This window comes from Poecilia reticulata, linkage group LG5 (genome assembly GCF_000633615.1).
Source record: "Poecilia reticulata strain Guanapo linkage group LG5, Guppy_female_1.0+MT, whole genome shotgun sequence".
NCBI classification, from domain to species: Eukaryota; Metazoa; Chordata; class Actinopteri; order Cyprinodontiformes; family Poeciliidae; genus Poecilia; species Poecilia reticulata.
The window spans coordinates 17,545,110-17,564,348 of record NC_024335.1 but is presented as its reverse complement, the minus strand read 5'-3'; the positions used below and the strand labels follow the sequence as shown (position 1 = coordinate 17,564,348).

The following is a 19,239-nucleotide window of genomic DNA, read 5'->3' as shown; positions in this document are numbered from 1 at the left end:
CTGTGCAGTTCAGACTGTCATAAAGATATCAGATACAGGTTGCATTACGTCAAAAAAGGGTCACTTTATTCTGCTGTGTGAATAAAGTGCTAAGTTTATTTTATTCACACAGCAGAGATAATTTATTTGCTAAGTTGTTTTTTTTAACGTCTCACGCGTGACGTCATTACCGTTTCTACTTGTCAAAACAGCCCAGACGAGCAGCCCGGTAGCAGTCGCCTTTCTCTGCGTTTGATCGTGGCATTTGTTAATAGTAGAAAGTACCGGAATGGCGACTGCAGGGAAGGGCAACTGGTATTGGACTGTTCCATCATCCGCCACACTATTGTTACAAGGTTAGTGTGCATGAAGTCGGTGTAGCTTAGCCTAGCACCGAATGTCAGCCATCACGAGGAACGGCGGGCGGGACTTCCTTCAGAGGTCGCTCACCCTGTGGGCCGCAATATACTTTCATATCACGCTGGGGGCCACGCGACATCGTCTTGCGGGCCGCAATTGGCCCGCGGGCCGCGAGAATGAGACCTCTGAGATAAGGCAACGAACACCGCAGGCTGCACGGAAAAATAATAACATAATTTTTTTCACTCTGTGGTTTGTACTATAAAGTACCTATTTTTCATTTAACTGCACCAATTCTGATTATTTTTCTTCAAAATCGCTGGATTTTTACATTTTCTCATTCAAATATTCAGAAGCGAAACCGGTGGTGCAGCAGCGGTCTGCAGCAGTGTTTTAGGACACTCCCTTAATGTTCGTCGATTAACAGAAACGAAACCTAACTTAAACATAAAGCTTCGGAGATATCCGGCAGTTTTTTCTTGTAGAGTTGCTCTCTGGGGTTCGGACAAGAAACTCACAGCACAACTTTGTATCACTGTCTTTTGGGTTGCATTTAACTTATTGCACAGAAGGCAAATCAGAAACGATGGCTACATTGAACCAACAGTACGAGAAGAAGGTGCGACCCTATATCGACCTGATCGACTCCCTCCGCTCTCTGGGAGTGGAGAAGGACCTGAATCTGCCTGCCATAGCCGTGATAGGGGACCAGAGCTCTGGGAAGACCTCAGTGCTGGAGGCGCTGTCCGGAGTGGTTCTGCCAAGAGGAAGCGGTGGGTGATTAAAATTGATCAATGTCTTTGTCCGGAATCAAACTGTATTTTAGCGTAATGAAACAATGTGAAATTCCCTTATTGATTACTTCTAGCAAATACTTATGGGGTGCAGGGCCGTCCTTTGGAGGGGTGCGGGCTCAAAGTTAAAAAGGGGCACATTGAACAAGATCTTAAAACACTGTACAACAACATAGCAACAACCCATATTAATCAAGAATCTAATATTTAATCAGATCACACTATAACATTGTCATCATGTGGGACAATGCAAAGCAAATTTAGTCTATGTTTTCCCCGATATGTATGAAGTTGCTGTTTCTGCTTCTGACACTGGGCTGTGTTGATCTGAGACTGTAGTTTTAAAATAGACCATAGCAGACAAATAAGAACATTTGCTGCTATTTCTCTAAATAAACCTTAATAGTATCTGACTGTTTAACCTCCATAGCATCTTGGCTGCAGACTGTTTTGAATATTGAAAAAGCTCATAGGGGTTAACTGCACATAGTTTTTCAATGTTAGCACCTCTTAGAGGTCTAGATTCATAAGAATTTACGCATTTAATTTCTAAACTAAACACTTGTCATCCAAACTAAATATTTAGCCTGGGCCAAAATGTTTATAACTAAATATTAATATTTAGGTTGTCAGCAAAAAAGGTCTTTGTGATTTCTGTGTGCTTATGTTTATTGTCCATTTTGAAGAGCCCTTTGTACCAGAGATTTAACTTCTTAGCAGATGCATTTAGATGTTGCAATATTTCCACATAATGTTCTTTTCTCCAAATGCCGTCTATTTTATGAAGTCCACCAGTTCCTTCAGCAGCAAAACAGCCTCATAGTATCATACTATCAAACTCATACTTCACAGTTTAGAGGGTTGCTGGTGCCTATCTCCAGCTAGCGTACCAGGCGAGAGGCGGGGTCACCCTGGACAGGTCGCCAGTCTGTCGCAGGGCAACACATAGACACACAGGACAAACAACCATGCACACACACACTCACACCTAGGGACAATTTGGAGAGGTCAATTAACTTGGCAGTCATGTTTTTGGACTGTGGGAGGAAACCAGAGTACCCGGAAAGAGCCCACGCATGCACAGGGAGAACATGCAAACTCCATGCAGAAAGACCCAGGCCGGGAATCGAACCCAGAACCTTCTTGCTGCAAGGCAACAGCTCTACCAACTGCGCCTGTAATGATGGTCATTATGGCCAAATAGTTCCACTTTAGCATCATCAGAATTCAGGATATGTCTCCAAAAATAAAGATCTTTGTCCCTGTATGCATTTGCTAACTGCAATTTGACTTTTTAAATGTTTCTTTTATAGTAATGGCATCCTCCTCACTGAGTGGCCTTTCAGTTTATGCTAGCATAGGACACATTTCACTGTGGAAAATGACACTGTCTCACCTGCTTCAATCAGCATTTTCTCAAGATTTTTGGCTGTTGTTCTGAGGTCGATGGGTAAATTTTGGACCAACACACATTGGTCCCAGAGATGTGTCCCACACATCTCTGGGACACAGAACCTCTCTCCTTTCTGAGCAGTGTGATAGTTGGAGACTGAGATACGGCTTTGAGAAGTCTGATTTAAATTCACAAAGTGAGAAAAAAAAGTTGCTTTTTTTTCTGTGTATAAACTTCTAGTTTTAGCTGCAATATGATTTAAGCTATGTTAGCCAAGCAGTCACAAATCTCACTGGATGTGCCTCAACTTGTCTTGTCTTTGACTCATCTTTAATTCAGGCATAATCACAAGATGTCCTCTCGAGCTGAAGATGAAGAGAAGGAAAGAAGGCCAGGATTGGTATGGAAAGATTAGTTACCAAGAATTTGAGGAGGAGCTAAATGATCCTGCAATTGTGGAGAAAATAATCAGAGAAGGTACAACACATTTTTCATGCACTGGTAAAAGTATTAAAGTAATTTCTTTACATTGTATGCTTCACTCACCAGGACGACCACCTTTGTTTCCTCTCTCCAGCACAGGATGAAATGGCCGGAGTCGGCGTGGGGATTTGCGATGACCTCATCACTCTGGAAATTGCTTCCCCTGATGTACCGGACCTGACTCTCATCGACCTTCCTGGCATCGCCAGGGTGGCTGTAAAGGGACAACCAGAGAACATCACTGATCAGGTCAGCATTGTTACTTTCCTAGTAAGTTGTTTAAAATATGTTAGCGGAAAATTAAAGTGACTGAAAAGGCTTCAAATTCAGACATTTCGTGACGATCTTTCCCCAACCTAACAGTAGAGCTGCAGGTGGAGAGCAGCTTTCCGGCTAAGCTTGGGGTTTAGATCACCTTGACCTAGAGTGTTGCCATGTAGCACTTATTATACTGTAAATCTTGGGCAATATATGTGGGACATTTCAGATAAAGCGACTCATCGACAAGTTTATTAGAAAACAAGAAACCATCATTCTGGTGGTGGTTCCATCCAATGTGGACATCGCGACCACAGAGGCTTTAAAGATGGCTCAACAGGTTGATCCTGACGGAGAGAGAACTCTGGGTAAATAGAAATTATTGAGTAAAATGACCTCTTGGTTCTCAGTTAAGTAGTTAAACATGTATGAAATCTCTTGCTCTCAGGTATTTTGACCAAACCTGACTTGGTGGACAAAGGCACAGAAGAGACGGTGGTGGAAATAGTCAACAACAAACTCATCCAGCTGAAGAAAGGCTACATGATCGTCAAATGCAGAGGCCAGAAGGAGATCACAGAGAAGGTGTCTCTGACTGAAGCCATTGAGAGAGAGAAAGACTTCTTTAAAAATCACCCCTATTTCCAGTAAGTTCATTATTTTTGTGAGATTGAATAAACATTTTATATTGAATGCTTTGGATTTTATTTTATTATTTTTTTGCAGCACTTTGTATAACAAAGAACTTGCAACCATTCCCATTCTGGCAAAGAACCTTACTATTGAGCTGGTGCATCACATCGAGGTGAGGCATTACCTTCTTCTCAACTACTGAATGAATGTTATTCTTTAATAGTTGGAAGCTTGACTTGTGATTTTGGATTTACAGAAATCTCTCCCAGGACTGGAAGAGCAGATAGACGAAAAGCTGAAGCAGACTCAGATGGAGCTCGACCGGTACGGTGATAAACTCCCATCTGATTCTGCAGAGAGACTTGTCTTCCTGACTGAGGTGACCTCCCACACTATGACTAACACTTGTTTAATCATTATCCTTCCAACAAATAATAGAATAGAATAGAATCCTTATTGTCATACAGAGGGGAAGTTCAGATGTAACAGCAGCATCAAGATATGTAAGTGCTCACAAAAGTTTCAAATGTTTAAAAAAAAAAAGCAAGATAATTATCATTATTATTAATAATAATAATAATAATAATAATAATAATTAAAGCTGCAAGCAGCCTGGTGTGGTCCTGCTAACCGGAAGCACACTGCGAGGGATTGAAATTTGCCGTTGTGGCATGCCAAACAGCTTTAACCTCCAGCCAGTGTTTGGAGAATAATTCAGTATCATGCTGTTGTATGTGGTTAGGTTTAAATCTGTATGAATTATAAAAAATAAAGACAATCAACAGAAAACAGGTGGCTTCCTGTTCAAAAGGGGCAGGGCTAAGGTGATTAGATGAATGTGATGAGTACTGGTCTGTTATAACGCAAGGAAAGTGTGATGCAGGTGTGACTGTGCATGTGGAAGTTATACCACCTCAATGTTTTATGGTGAATAGCCATAAATTGAGGCTCGGCCACACCCACATTCTTTGATGCGGAAAAAAGATTTTGATAATTTTTGATATTCAATATCTCAAGACCAATGTTCCCTTTAAGCTGCGCGCTTGCGCAATCGCCCACTATTCGCACATTCTCAGCTCACAAGAAAATCTATGCAGTGCATAAAATAAAGTCCAGCGTAAATTAGACATTGAGCTCAGACATCAGTTTTGACTATGGACCAATAAAATTTTTTTCTTTACTATTTTGTGATCTAACTCAGTAAGTGAGAGATGTCCAGTCAATGATACGATACGGTTCACTTACGCTACGCAGCCACTCATAGCATACTATTGTGTGCACGTGCCTTGGCCATATGCGCTGAGGCACCGTGCAGGTTAGCTAGGTAAGAATAGCGCGGCGGAGTTAAGAGACGCGAAAGCCAACACCTTATCATGTCTAAGCGAATGAGCAGTGGGACATCCACTCACTAATCCAAAGTAAAAAAGAAATGCACTTCTTTTAAGATGGAAGGGCTGTCTGAGTTTGTGCAAATAGAAGAACAGTACAGTGAACAGTGGAGTGACTATGTCAAGGAGGCAACATCAACACATTCTCAGACATGGTGGCTGCAGGACTTAGATGAGAGGAGCTAAAGGAGATCTTACAGCTAGTGGATATTTGTGCTACATTTCAAACATCTGGTGCTGATTGTGAAAGGGGATTTAGTTTAATGAATCATATCAAAACAGCATCCAAAAATTGTCTTGAAGTGGCACATTTGGACCAGCTGATGCACATAAAGTCAAAGCAAGAAACAGACGGAGCCATCAGCCTGAACAAAGTGTACAACCATTGGAGAAGTGAGAAGGACAAACATGAACAAACTGTAATTAAATATTTTACAAGAATTTATACTATATCACAAACTACAGCACACATTTCATTATGCAAAATGTGAATATTTTAATGTGAACAGAAAATTATGTCTGAAAGGCGTAATGCCTCATTTCTCACCCTAGCTAAAGGAGGACTTTTACATAAAACATACTACGTATCTCATGAACAGCAATGGTTTTGGGGTTGTTGTTTTTTTTTTTTCATTTTAAGTGGGGCAAATCATTTATATTAAAAACACACTAATGGAAATTGCTGATGTAATCTGAATCTTTTAATAAGCTATGCAACTATGATCTTAGATTTACAACAGGTGTAGTGCTGGTGTGTGGCCACTGCATGCACATCTGATGTTGCTCACAGTGGTCCTCGGTGAACCAGACACATAAAAAATTACAGGGAACATTGCACAAGACTGTTCTGAATGATTCAGGAGATGCACATTGTTCCAGGGCCGGCGCAAGGCATAAGAAAACTAAGCAGCCGTTTAGGGCTCCAAGGCCACTAAGGGGCTCCCTGAGTGGAGTAGAGTTTTTTTGTAAAGTTTTCTACATCTTAATAATAATAACAAAAACACACAATTTCATTATGAATTGATTTGCTTTTACAAATATAGATATTTGATAATGTAATCATTATTTTATGGAAATAAAGAAAGAAAAAATAATTGCTCTTGGGCGCCCCTTGTGGCCGTGGTAGGTCACCCACTCTTCACCGGTAACATGAGCTGCCAGTGTAATGTGCAGAGCATCCAAACGTCCAAAGCTCTGGTCAGAAGTTAAGTAAGCAAAACAATGACTCAAAAAATTACTTTGCCTTCAGGGAGAGAGAAAAGAAAGAGGAAGGATAGAAAAAAAGACGATATAAATGTTTGTTTTAATGTGTCTTGGTAATGTTTATCAAAAAGATTTGTGAAGCTGCTAATAGAAAATTAGCTTGATAGCGAACTGGAACGGTCCAGTTCAACAGCCAAACATTTAAGCTAGGGTCTTTGTGTTTGTATGAAACTGAGTTTTAACTTTAAATAAGTTGATTCTCTGCATATTTCTGAGTTTTTTTGGCTTCAAAACGGCGTGTTTGATAACATTTGATAATAATTAAAACTTCTCAATGTTTGACATTGTCTAGAAAAATGTTTTTACATCAGGCTACACAGATGCTACATTAATATATCAATGAGCTACTTTAAGCTGCAGTTGGCAATATATTGTTTGCTGCTGATCATTTATGTGGTTAAAACAAACGTTATTTTTACACTAACTTCTAAGGTATGTGAAACTTCTTTTAAAATCATTTGAAGGCTCACAATCAACCTGGTACTGGTCCACATTTTCAGGGTAGAAAGACTCACCTGGTATAAATACAATTTTTAGCTATTGGCGTTACACTTACGAGAAATTAATTTAATCAAAAAAGCCTGACAAGCTGATTTTGATTTTGGCCGATACCAATTTTTTTTTTGTCTGAAATGTCACTAAATATAGCAAGAGAGTCACTGAGTTGCAACAGTGGGGTGAATATTGCTAACTGTAAACATACAGACCTGACCTGGTGGGCTGGTCTGTCAGTCACACCTCTCACTGCAGAGCAGAAGAGGACAGAGACTGATTTTTAAACCTTTGCAGATGAAGATAAGGATCAGGGGATAAGATCGGCTTCACATCTAAGTATCCAAAATTAAGGAAATCGGCGCTCAGAAATGGACTGGGCGATAAATCGGTTGGCCAATAAATGTAGATATCAAAACCAAATTTCGCTTAGGGCCCCAAGGAGGCTTGGGCCAGCCTTGCATTGTTCAGATATAATGTGTGTAAGAAAAGGCAATCCGTGAACATTGGGTATTGAAAAGGAGCCAATGTTCGGTAATTGTTGAACAATCACTGATGATTTGGTGTCTCAGTGAGTTGCTGTGTATGAGATATTACAGTCTTGTGTTTCATGGTGAGATGTCAAACTTCAGTGTCAGGCCATGACCCTTCACCGTGCTCATAAACGCACATTTTTGATCATATTTATTCCCCCATGTCTTATGAGTAAACTGACCCAAGTTTAAAACCGATTGATCAAAATCTCGAGGGGGAGTTTGATGTCCTGCCATTCCTGTTTGGTGTATGGGTGCCAGAGGGTTTCTTTAGGTATTGGGTAGTTATACAAATGTACCAGTTTTCATGCTTCTATGATAAAGTAAGGTCAATGTGGAGAATTTTTCTGAAAATTAACGGGGGACGCAGTTGAGCCGTGTCAGTTGTAATTTTTGTGACACCCTTACAGTACATAATTTTTATGCAGGCTTGATGGGGCTGGCAAGTTTCGTGAGTTTTCATAGGCTTTTAGGCTTCTAAAAAGCCAAATCATTTGACGGAAACAATAAAAAAAATAAAAAAATAAACGGTTTGATTGCAATAGGTCTTGGCAATACTTAGCTGCTAGGATCTAATAATATACTGTGCAAGATTTAAATATAAAAAAAATACTGTATAGTTAACAATACCTGTAAATATCTGTAACACATGTATGCTACAGAAAGTCACAGCGTTCATCCAGGATGTCATCAGTCTGACTACAGGAGATCTGGAGCTGAAGACTGGTGAGAAACTCAATGTCTTCCCTGTGTTTAGAAGAGAGTTTGGGAAATGGAAGGCCCACTTGGACAACTCTGAAAAAAACTGTGAGGATTTTTTTTCTCTATGCAGGCATCCAGCTGTACATCAATGTACAAGTGACATGTTCTTTGTAATTCAGTTAACAGAAAGCTTGAAAGAAAGGTGAAGGAATATGAGGAGAAGTACCGTGGAAGAAAACTACCAGACTTCAACGATGACTTTGAGGTGATGGTGAAGGAGCAGATCAGACAGCTGGAAGAACCAGCCATCTGGAAGCTTAAGGATGTCAAAGGTGATTGAAGGCATTTCTTTTGGCACAAATGTCAATGTATTTTAATGGTATTTTATGTAATAAATCAACACAGAGTAAGTAGTGCATAAAGGTGAAGTGGAAGAAAAATTATGAATATTTAATATACATATATCTGAGCACTTTTTCTCTGATACTCCTAAACAAAATGCAGTGTAATCAATTTAATTCATAAATGACCTAATAGGTATAGTCTGCCTGTGTGTAATTTCACCTTAACTTAAAAGCAGCTGTTCTGTGAAGGTCTCAGAAATTTGCTAAAGAACAGAACACCAAAGCTGACAGACAGCCTTTATTAAGGTGTGTCAAGAAGAAAGCCATTGCTGAACACAACAATCTAGGGTTTTCTGAAACCACAATACAAACAGTGGACTATCCACCTTATCAGCAATAGACCTGATTACAATGCTGAGGCTATATGCATTGACGTTGTATAGACTTGAATCATTGTAAAATATGGTATATTTTACAATGTTATAAATATGATATATTTACACTGTTTATTTCATGTTTTATAAGATAACAGCCGTTCACCTGGGCTTTGTAAGGTGTGTTAAAGGACAAACACTGTGAAATTCTCAGTACCAATGTGGTTGTGAATTTTTAACTGTCCTGCTGATTGTCTGCTGCTTCCTCTCCAATAATAAACACAACCCAAGCTTTACAATACACTCAGCAACAAGACAACCAATAAGAGAGTTATATAAGTTCGGGAGTTAAATGTTCATCTCATTCCATATGTCCATCTGCAGCATGTTTTTCCCATGCTCTTCACAGAGAAGCAGTGACACGTGTGACATCAATAACAATAACTTAGGCTGTCTTAAAGAGACACTGCACAATTACTGCTCTTACAGTATGTAATATACTATTGCTATAAATTAATTTGTATATGCATTTTATTTTATTTATTTACTTTCTTTTGGTATACTAGCTGTTTAGGTGTGGGGGAAACATTTAATATATGTGCATGGGTGTTTCTGTGTTAAAATGTTTTGTTTTAGATTTTGGATTTACTTATTACAATTTGTATTATTGGTGTGCATTTTATGTTTTGTAAGGACCCACTTGAAAATGAGATGTTACTTTTCAAGGGTTTAACCTCAAAATATATAAAGGAAAATCTGAAAGTCATGCAAAAATGCCATAAAGTATAGAACAAAACTTAGACAACTAAACTGGATTCAATATGAATCAATGTCCTTTTTTCAGTTGTGCTATTGCAGTAGTAACTTGGGAGTGTGATAAAATGACAACATGTTTGTTTAATTCTTTTTAATTACTACAACTGAGAGAATAGTGGTAAACGTTACTATATTTACATATTTGTGCTGTACTTCTGGAATTTTCATCTACAGCATTACTAAATATTCAGGTTGTAGATTAGGCTGTGCAGACAAAGATTTTCTGGATAACTACCAAGATAAAGTTTGTTTTCACAAAAGAAAACTTGGTTATGTAAGAAAAAGAAAACTCAGAACTGCTGCATAAGAGATTTTGGGTCTGAGTCTAACTTATTCTGCTATCTTGCTTGTCTGTCTTGACTAAAATAGGTCAACATATAGACTTCTAATAAATCATGTAAGAAGAAACTTTTCACTTTTAGAAAAATTTCAGACCAGTTCTACCTTATCATTTCACCTTCTTCAGAATAACGTCTGCTCATGTTGAATGTAAAGGTACAAAATCTTAGATGTTTTTTATTTAGCAACATATTTTCATTGCAGTATTTTTTTCTTTATTTGTTGTTTTAAGTTTCTAACACAACCAGAGATTAACAAAATTGCTTTTCACCCTTGTTTATCTGTTTCTTCAAGATGCTATCAACAAAACCTTCTTTCAGCTGGCCCACGACAGCTTCTCAAGATTCTCCAATCTTCTGAGCACAACCACGGTAGTCGTTTAGTTAAGCTAAAGAAAAATTTAATTACATTTCCACTCTCTAACAATGAATCCTTTTACTAATTTGGTGAAATTTAAAAGCAAATGTTAATTTTCTAGTGTTGTGGAAATTTTCTTAAACAAAGAGTGAGGGAAAACTGTTTCAAAACCCAAAGAACCAGAGAAAGAATATATTCTTAATCGGCATTTATTTGAAGGCTCTACAGAGTTCAAAGTCTCTTCTCACTGATTGCAGTTAGGAGAAAGAGCCTCGAGCAGAACACAGCTTACAGTTTTATAGGGAAGATTTTATTCCCATAGCTTGATAATCTACTTGATTACAGAACAGATAGCAAGCACACTAAGGTCATGAGAGAATAGAAACAATTCATTGACTTCATTGTCATTCTAAGGCCAGAGAAACTGCTTCAGAAGTCTTTTTCATGAGCTCATGCATCACACAAGAATCATAATACTGTTATGCATTGATTCAATTAATAATCATAGTAACCTTAAAATTTTCCACTACACTAGCTAAAGATACAGAACATTATGGAGAAAAATAAATCTTCTGCTGAACTGATGCTGAGGACCCAGTTCAAGATGGAAGTCATGGTTTACTCCCAGGATAAGACCTACAGCAACAGTCTGAGTGAGAGCAAGAAGGAGGAAGAGGGGAACGACAAAGACTCCCTTTCAGGAAAGAGCATCACACACTCCAGGGATAACCATGCAAGACTTCAAGAGCTGATGGAGCATTTTAAATCATGCTACAAAGTAAGATTTTGTTTAGTGCACACGAACACTTTAGAAGATATTTCATTTCATTTCATTGTTTTGGCCAGCAAAACAATCTGGGCTGTTGGGGGGGGGGTGTGTGGAGTTGTGGATGGCGGAAGGTTTTGGGATGGTTGGGTTTTGGGCTGTACCCTCTCCTGAATCATCCTGGGCCCTCTGCAAGATCTACAGTCTACTTACTCTGTAACACTCCCCTCAGCTAGCTGGTGCCTCTGGTGCATTAGTGGCTCTTGGCATTTGGGCCTGGGTGCTGCTTGGGTATGTGCCGGAGTTCTGTTTATCTGTGCTACCCATAAATCCGTCCTACCTTGTGGTAATGCGCAAGGTAGGAGCCATTACCTACCTTGCGCAGTTATCTGCAGTTAAAATACAACTAGCAAGAAAACATGTCACACACTGCTTATTCAGCAGATTTCTTATAAATACGTCCTACATGTGGAAGTTTCGTTTTATGCGATATTTCATCGCAGATTACGGTAAGTTTTATTTAATTTATTTTAGACCTGGCTTCCATTAAGCTGCTGTATTACTTCATGTTTTAGTTTACATGACAGGCAGCTTGTAAATATATTTATAAGCTTTAGTTTGCCGTCTGTAATGTTGTTAAACAAGTTATTGTTTTGCGGTTAATCAGGACAAAATCCGTTATTTTGTGGGCTTTAGTTTAATAACTCTTTATTTTGCTGGTTTAAATGGAAAATATAGATACTATACAGAAAATACTTATCTTTACAATTTCCATTACTCTTTATTGATGATGTCCCCATTTACGTGGCCGATTCTGCCAAAGGATATATTACTTCAAGTAAATTGTCCACTTCAATCTTGCAGAAAAACAGCTAAACATTCTCTTGTTGAGATAGTTCAGTGACTGCAATCACCTCAAAAATGAAAAAATTATTGACTTTCAATGCTTAAACTGTAATTAATATTTTAAAATGCTGAATTAGACTTAAATAAACCCATCATGCTCGCAGTAAATTACCTGCAGTTAAAATACAAAAAGCAAGAAAACATGTTTAATTACCTTAAACTGGCAATGTAAAATATCACTGTTAATAACAGTGACAAAACAGTCAGCTAATGTTTCACAATGGCAAGAAAATATTAGATTTTTATCAACTTACCAGAGAAAACTCTTCTGAAACACAGAATGAACTATGTTCAATGCTGGAACTGGTGCTATTTGTAACTATTTGCAGCAGCATGACTCGCATAACTTCTGCATTTGGTGCACCAAAGGCGAGTAAAACTCAGAGATGATACTCAGATAAAATTTTTTTTAGTGATATAGTTAAATTGTGTGTGTGTGTGTGTGTGTGTGTGTGCGTGCATGATTGATTGTCCTGTCTGTCTCTGTGTTGCCCAGCGATGGACTGGTGATGTGTCCAGGGTGTACCCCGCCTCTTGCTTTTTGACTGCTGGAAATAGGCACCAGCACTCCTTGTGACTCTTCTAGGGATTAGCATGTTATAAAATGGATGGATGGATTTAGTTAAAGGTAAAGCTGATGTAATTCTTTTCCTCAGCTTTACCTAGGGTTGCCACCTTTCAGAAATCAAAATAAGGGACGCCCACAACAGCGTGTCACCCTACTTTCATGGGGTGGGATGGCCACTACAGCGATAGACAATATTTATGACAGTTATTTGATTTTAAAAAGTGATCCAGAGGGGGTGCTGTGATGGCGCAGGCCAAAGCACAACCCACATGTAGAGGCCTTAGTCATCGTGGCGGTGGTCGCAGGCCGCATGTCTTCCCCTTCTCTCATTACCCACTTTCCTGTCAAACTACTTCAAAATAAAGGCAACTATAGCCAACAAAACCTTTAAAACAAATGATCCAGAGAGCAATCATTCATACATAGAGTACTTTAAAATTGTACTCCAATCAAAGTATCACACCTTAAACATGTTTAATTAAGCAAGTGTAAAATGTATTTGGTAAACTGCTCAAGTACTGATCATAATACCTAATTTAATAATCACAATGTGTCCTCAAACAGGGCTCCAAAAGTATAAAAGTTATGTGAGAATTTTGGTACTGTAAAGAGTATTACTAAAATATTTATAGAAGTGAGGAGTTAGGTTTGGAGGCTGGTTCTAGATCAAATTTACCACAAGGGCCAGGGTAGTCAGTCCATGGCAACACTTAAAAAAGAATGAAACAAAAAAACAGCAGTATTTCATCATTTGATATATCAAGTGAGCCAAAGAGCCACTTGTGTCTCCAGAGATTCAGGTTGCAGATCCCTGATCTAGCAGATGGAAAGTATGATCCTGTCTCAATACAGCAGCTAAAGGTGCAGCACTATAATTTTTAATCCATTTTTAAAATAAAATTGTGTAGGTAAAAAAAAATCCACCTCTGAATGTTAACAAAATACATTTATTTAGCATAATTTCTTCTGTACCCGTGCTGGCCCCCCTCTAGAACCGCCCCTGGGCAGCAGATCTGTGTCTGACATTAATACATTAAATGACCACTGAACACTAAATTAATATGTCAACATTTCTTAATAAAACAAAGAGAAAGCCCTAACAAATATTTTTAAAGTAGGAAATATTTATGTATTTACTGTTAATCTCTTAATATGATTTGTTCTTTAAATGGCCATTTGTATTATTTTGGCTGATATGACTATACATCCATCCATCCATTTTCTTTCACCCTTGTCCCTTAGTGGGGTCAGGAGGGTTGCTGGTGCCCATCTCCAGCTAACGTTCCGGGCGAGAGGCGGGGTCACCCTGGACAGGTCGCCAGTCTGTCGCAGGGCAACACAGAGACACACAGGACACACAACCATGCACACACACACTCACACCTAGGGGCAATTTGGAAAGGCCAATTAACCTGACAGTCATGTTTTTGGACTGTGGGAGGAAACCAGAGTACCTGGAGAAAACCCACACATGCACAGAGAGAACATGCAAGCTCCATGCAGAAAGACTGGGGCTGGGAATCGAACCCAGAACCTTCGTGCTGCAAGGCAACAGCTCTACCAACTGCGCCACTGTGCAGCCTACGACTATACATTAAATAAGCAAATAATTGATTATGTAATAATCAAACCACAACAGTCTACTAAAACCACAATAAGAAACTTAATCAATCATAGCAAGATGTCCTATACCATATCAGTCTCAGGAGATGATTGAGGGATGAAGAGATGCTGATGTCTGATTCTTTGGGTTTTAACCGGGTCTGCAGTTCCTCTCCTGATCCATTCTGTCTTATATCATACAGCAGCACACAGTGCCACGATGGACACATTTGTTTTAATTGCCTGTATTCATCTTCACTAACATGTTCAGCCAGGGATTTGAGTCTTCCCTCTCACGTCTGTATCTTTACGAGAGGTTTTGGTTCTAAGGATGGTGGAGAATCGGGTTGAGGATGTTTTCAAAAGACACGGTCGATAGCAGCTATGTAGAGTCCGTCTCTAGACAACTGCAAAAGCGTTGGTCCGTTGTGTTTTGGAGGTCCTTTAGCTCACACCACGACAATTTAGCTGACCTTAATATATCCTGTGTTTTATTTTGGTCATTATTGTTACAATTAGTCTTGATATATGTGTGATAGGAGTGTCTATCGGACATTTATAGAAATACGGAACAAATCGCGTCCCGTATCGGTTCAATACAGGACACAACATTTAACAGCCAAATACTGTATTTTAAGGGACAAGTGGCAACCCTAGTTTTACCACAAGCATGTACAGAAGGAGCTGGACTGGACAATAAGGAACGAAAGTGTTTTGCTCTCTCTGGGGCGATGGCCTCGGCAACTTGAACAGGAATTTGATTTATATGGTGGTCTGTGCCCACTTTCGAGATGGCACTCTACTCAATGCAAACACAACCAGGGCCGGAGTACTATAGAGTGCTTCTTTCTCCCCTCCGTCTATCTCCTTCTTTCCCTTTAGAAATGCTCTCCAGCTGTCTCCCCTTTTTCTCCTTTCTTTTTCATCTTTGTGTTCATTACATTTTAGATAAACCCAAAGCAATTTCTACTTAAGTTTGATATAGCATTATAGTGAAAGTGAAAGCACAACAATTCTGACTGCCACGCTGATGGACAGGACATGTTAATAAATAAATACGTACCAATGACTGCCCTCTTTATGAAGTCATAACGAATAAATACAATCAGTTAGTCAACAATGAGTCAGTGTTTTTCTGTCAAAAATTATATTATTTTGCAAGTTCAGAAGGTTTTTGAAATCATCCATAAATAGCTCTATGACTAAATGCCAAACTGAACCAGCGGTCCACCAATTGCTGGGCAAACTTCTACCGCTGTAGAAGTAAATCAAGATTAGCCCATCTCTTTCTTTAAACTCTTGAGAGCTTCAATAAAAATTATCATACTATTCTAAATGTCAGAGGTTTTGGTTGTTTGTGTTGCTTTGAGGTTTGTTTATTCTGTGTTCTTTAGTCGCTTTATTTGATTAGATCAGTTTTGTTTCTGTTTTACTTTCAGTTCTTTCTTAGTGATTCTAGTTTATTATGTTTATTTCTTGTGTCTAGTTATTCTTTGTTTTTCTAGTTTAATTATGTTTCTTAGTTCTAGTTATTTAATGTTATATGAATTTTCCTAGTTCCTAGTTTCCTCGTCCCTTGCCCCCTGTGCCATTCTCTCTCTATTGCTCTCTCTTTTTTGTAAATAATTACACTTTTAATGTAACGTTGGCAATTTTAATTAACTTTTAATGTAACCTTTATTGCAACTTTGCATTAAAATTGTCATTATTTACTGAATGACACTGCATAACAACAGTCATAGGCATTCATAAAGACTCCATGTTAATAACAGGTGTTATGTCATGTTTATGACAGTGTCATGTCAGGCTTATGCACACTCCTTCAGATAAAGTGTTACCACCCATTTTTCATGGCAGATTGCGGGAATGCGTCTGGCTGACCAGATCCCCATGGTGATCCACTATGAGATGCTACAACAGTCTGCTATGCAGCTGCAGAAGGAAATGCTGCAAATACTTGAGAAGAAAAAAGTGGACTCCCTACTGATGGAGAAGAATGGCATCAGCAACAAGAGGGATGCGCTGCAGAAGCACATGAAGTGCCTCATGCAGGTCCATATCTACCTGATGGAAATCTAGAATCACGGAGCCTTCCATCTTTAGCTGTATCTTAAAATTCTTCCATAAACTTGACATGTTTCTTTTCTGCGCTGCAGTGCATAATATCCATTGAATGACTTAAACTTATAAGTTTAAGTGCAAAATAACTAAGAATGCATTGCAACTATTGTCATAGACAAAACATCATAAACTATGTTTTTTCTTTAGAATAAATTTGCTTTTGCAGAATAATGCAGTCTGATTCTTATATTAATTTATTACAGGTAGGAGTACATTTCAATAAAGATTTTAACAAATCCTTTATACGTCCTTTGGTTTTATTGTAGATGTTAAATATTTTCTAACAATCTGTATTTATTGTAAATTTAAGGGAACGTAAATGTCTAGGCCAGTGTTTCTCAACCTTTTTTGGCCCAGCTCCCCCCTAGCCTTTATCCAGGTCCCTCACCGACCCCCAACAAAGAATTTGTAGGCTACTTTGCACTGACTATTATTTTATYATTAATATTACTATCACTATTGTAGATGTTTTGATTTTTATGCTTGTTTCTGTATTTATCATCAAAAATAATTTCCCAGAGTACAAAAAAGTCATGGGAATAGAAATTATTTTCAGAGGGATCTACAAAAAATGCAATGAACATTCAAGTTAAAATTGGTAGGCCTAACAGCAGCCAATCAGAGTGGAAAAAAATTCTTATTTTGTGCCATTTTCTAGTTGTTAAATCTTGCACAAAATGACCAGATAAAAGATGTTCAACATGCCAGTTTAAACTTTGAACTATTTGCAAAACGACTGAGCTCTGCAACATTAAAACATGGATAGAACTGTAACTACATTAATCATAACTCTTCTTCTTCTTCAGTGTTTCTGTTGGTTTCTGGTGGTGCAGCTCTGTGCTGCCTTCAGGAGAATGGGACATCAGAGTATCATCCATAAAACTTCACCCACATGGCATTTATTGTTCAAACCAGAGCTTTCAGTGGAAAAACAAAAGTTCCAGGTCCTTTAAATGCCATACAAATATGAGACAGAAACATGGATTATATCTTTATATAAACCTGTCTATTCATTTATAGATTAATAGTTTTACTGGACAGAAATTACAAAGAACAAATCTGGTTCTTAATCAAATTCTAATGAGTCAAATTGAAAGTGTCATGGAGTCATCAGCCTCATGACATTAACACTGACATGAAAATAATGAAATAAATATATAAAATCTAGTTAAAAACATAAATAAGTGATAAATTATTTACCGTTATGGGTATCGTGACTTTAGTAATTACATAAGAGCAATTTTCTGTTGTCTTTCCATGGAAGCGGGCAGACTTCAAACGGAAATAAAACACTTTTTAATATAAGTTGCTCCTTTGACATGATCACAGAACTGCTAAAACATGTCAGTCAAGACCGTGCAGAGACCACTAAAGGGGCAGGTGCTCAATCTAACTAGATCTAACTGCATTCTATGACAGAATATTAACAAAGCCACTCAGCTTTCAGAGTTTAATAAACAATGATAAATTACAAAATTGAGATATACAATCAAAGCTAAGGAAAATCTCGATATAGAGCATACAACTATGCATATTTAAGATATTTTAATAGTAATTTCTGCAGGTCTATTTTGTTATAGGAAAGTATTTCAATATTCAAACCCGCAATTTAGCAAGATATGTAAATCAGAGCTGGACCACCAGACATACTTTATCTTTACAGAATTACACTATTAAAAATATAAACAAAGGCACAATGCAACCTTTTAGTAGTCTGTAATCTATAAAAAAAAAAAAAGAGCTGCTTGTTTGCTGCAGTGGAGATGAAGATGGTCCATTCAGGAAAGCAGAGCTGCATCAAACTTTAACGTGAAACTGCAGAAAAACTAAACAAAAAAAGCAAAAATTGAATTGTTAATGCATGTCACCATGAGAAAAACCTACTGAGTTTTGCTTAAAAAAACTTTTTTTAAAATTAAAATCCCACATTTTTGTCTCATGAAGTGAAAAAATTATTTGCAAAACAAACTAATTTGTGCATGTCAGAAATTTTTTCTTTCTATTCTAAATTTTTGTTTGTGACTTTAATTTTTGTTTGTGGATGGATATATGTCCGGTCTTCTAATTTCCTTTGCTGATATAGTGGGCAGGGCCTAAAATCGCAACAAAAGATTTCTAATGTGTGCAAATAAAAGTTTGGCAAATAACTTTTTAAGTTCACGAGACAAAAATTTGTTATTTAATTTTTTAAAAAGTTAACAAAACTTTTTTTTAATAAAAGAAATCATTACAATTCCAAAAGTTTTGATTACAATCTTATTTTACTTAAATGAAGTTAGTTTTCTTTTTATTGAATAATTAGGAAACAAATTTTTACTGCATACTCTGTGAACCAGACCCTAAACTTTCTTAAAGTCTGGATTGAGTTTTTTCCCCTTCATTAATGATAAACTTTTATTACATTCATTATACCTATCATGGTAATTCAGGGTGAGTCATTTTTAATTCTAAATGAATATCCTTGTTGGACTTTTATTTAAGTGCTATTCTCCTTCAAGATTCATTTACCTAACGCCAGAATAAATGAAATGTCCATTATGCAGCAAAGGAAATTAGAAGACCGGACATATATCCATTAGGAGATGATCGGTTTTGGATGGGCGATGTGCCGTTATTGCACAAGGGATACTGAAGAATGACTGATATCATTAACGATACAGGGGAGAAGCTTTTTAGTTATCTAGTTTTGCTAGCAAAGTCGTTAGCTATCAGCTAGCTAATAGCACAACAACAACAGCCTAATGTCTGTATGATAAAAATACTGAATC

At 37.8% G+C, this 19,239-nt stretch overlaps 1 protein-coding gene across 1 annotated transcript; it reads left to right on the top strand.

Annotated features, from left to right (window-relative positions):
* Positions 1–837: 837 nt before the first annotated feature.
* On the top strand, positions 838–16,429 carry LOC103465031 (interferon-induced GTP-binding protein Mx-like). The gene is made up of 12 exons (XM_008409530.2): positions 838–1,112; positions 2,866–3,003; positions 3,104–3,258; positions 3,497–3,635; positions 3,716–3,914; positions 3,994–4,072; positions 4,157–4,279; positions 8,239–8,383; positions 8,458–8,610; positions 10,446–10,522; positions 11,044–11,286; positions 16,208–16,429. Exons 1-12 carry the CDS (start codon positions 926–928, stop codon positions 16,427–16,429), a joined length of 1,860 nt encoding a protein of 619 aa, XP_008407752.1. The 5' UTR covers positions 838–925.
* Positions 16,430–19,239: the final 2,810 nt, after the last annotated feature.

What these genes read in the sequence shown, in the direction of transcription:
- LOC103465031 (XM_008409530.2), top strand. Translation starts at nt 926, where the DNA reads ATGGCTACATTGAACCAACAGTACGAGAAGAAGGTGCGACCCTATATC. An exon ending in AAAAATCACCCCTATTTCCA is followed by an intron (nt 3,915 to 3,993) that starts GTAAGTTCATTA and finishes ATTTTTTTGCAG; the next exon opens with CACTTTGTATAACAAAGAAC. An exon ending in ATCTTCTGAGCACAACCACG is followed by an intron (nt 10,523 to 11,043) that starts GTAGTCGTTTAG and finishes CCACTACACTAG; the next exon opens with CTAAAGATACAGAACATTAT.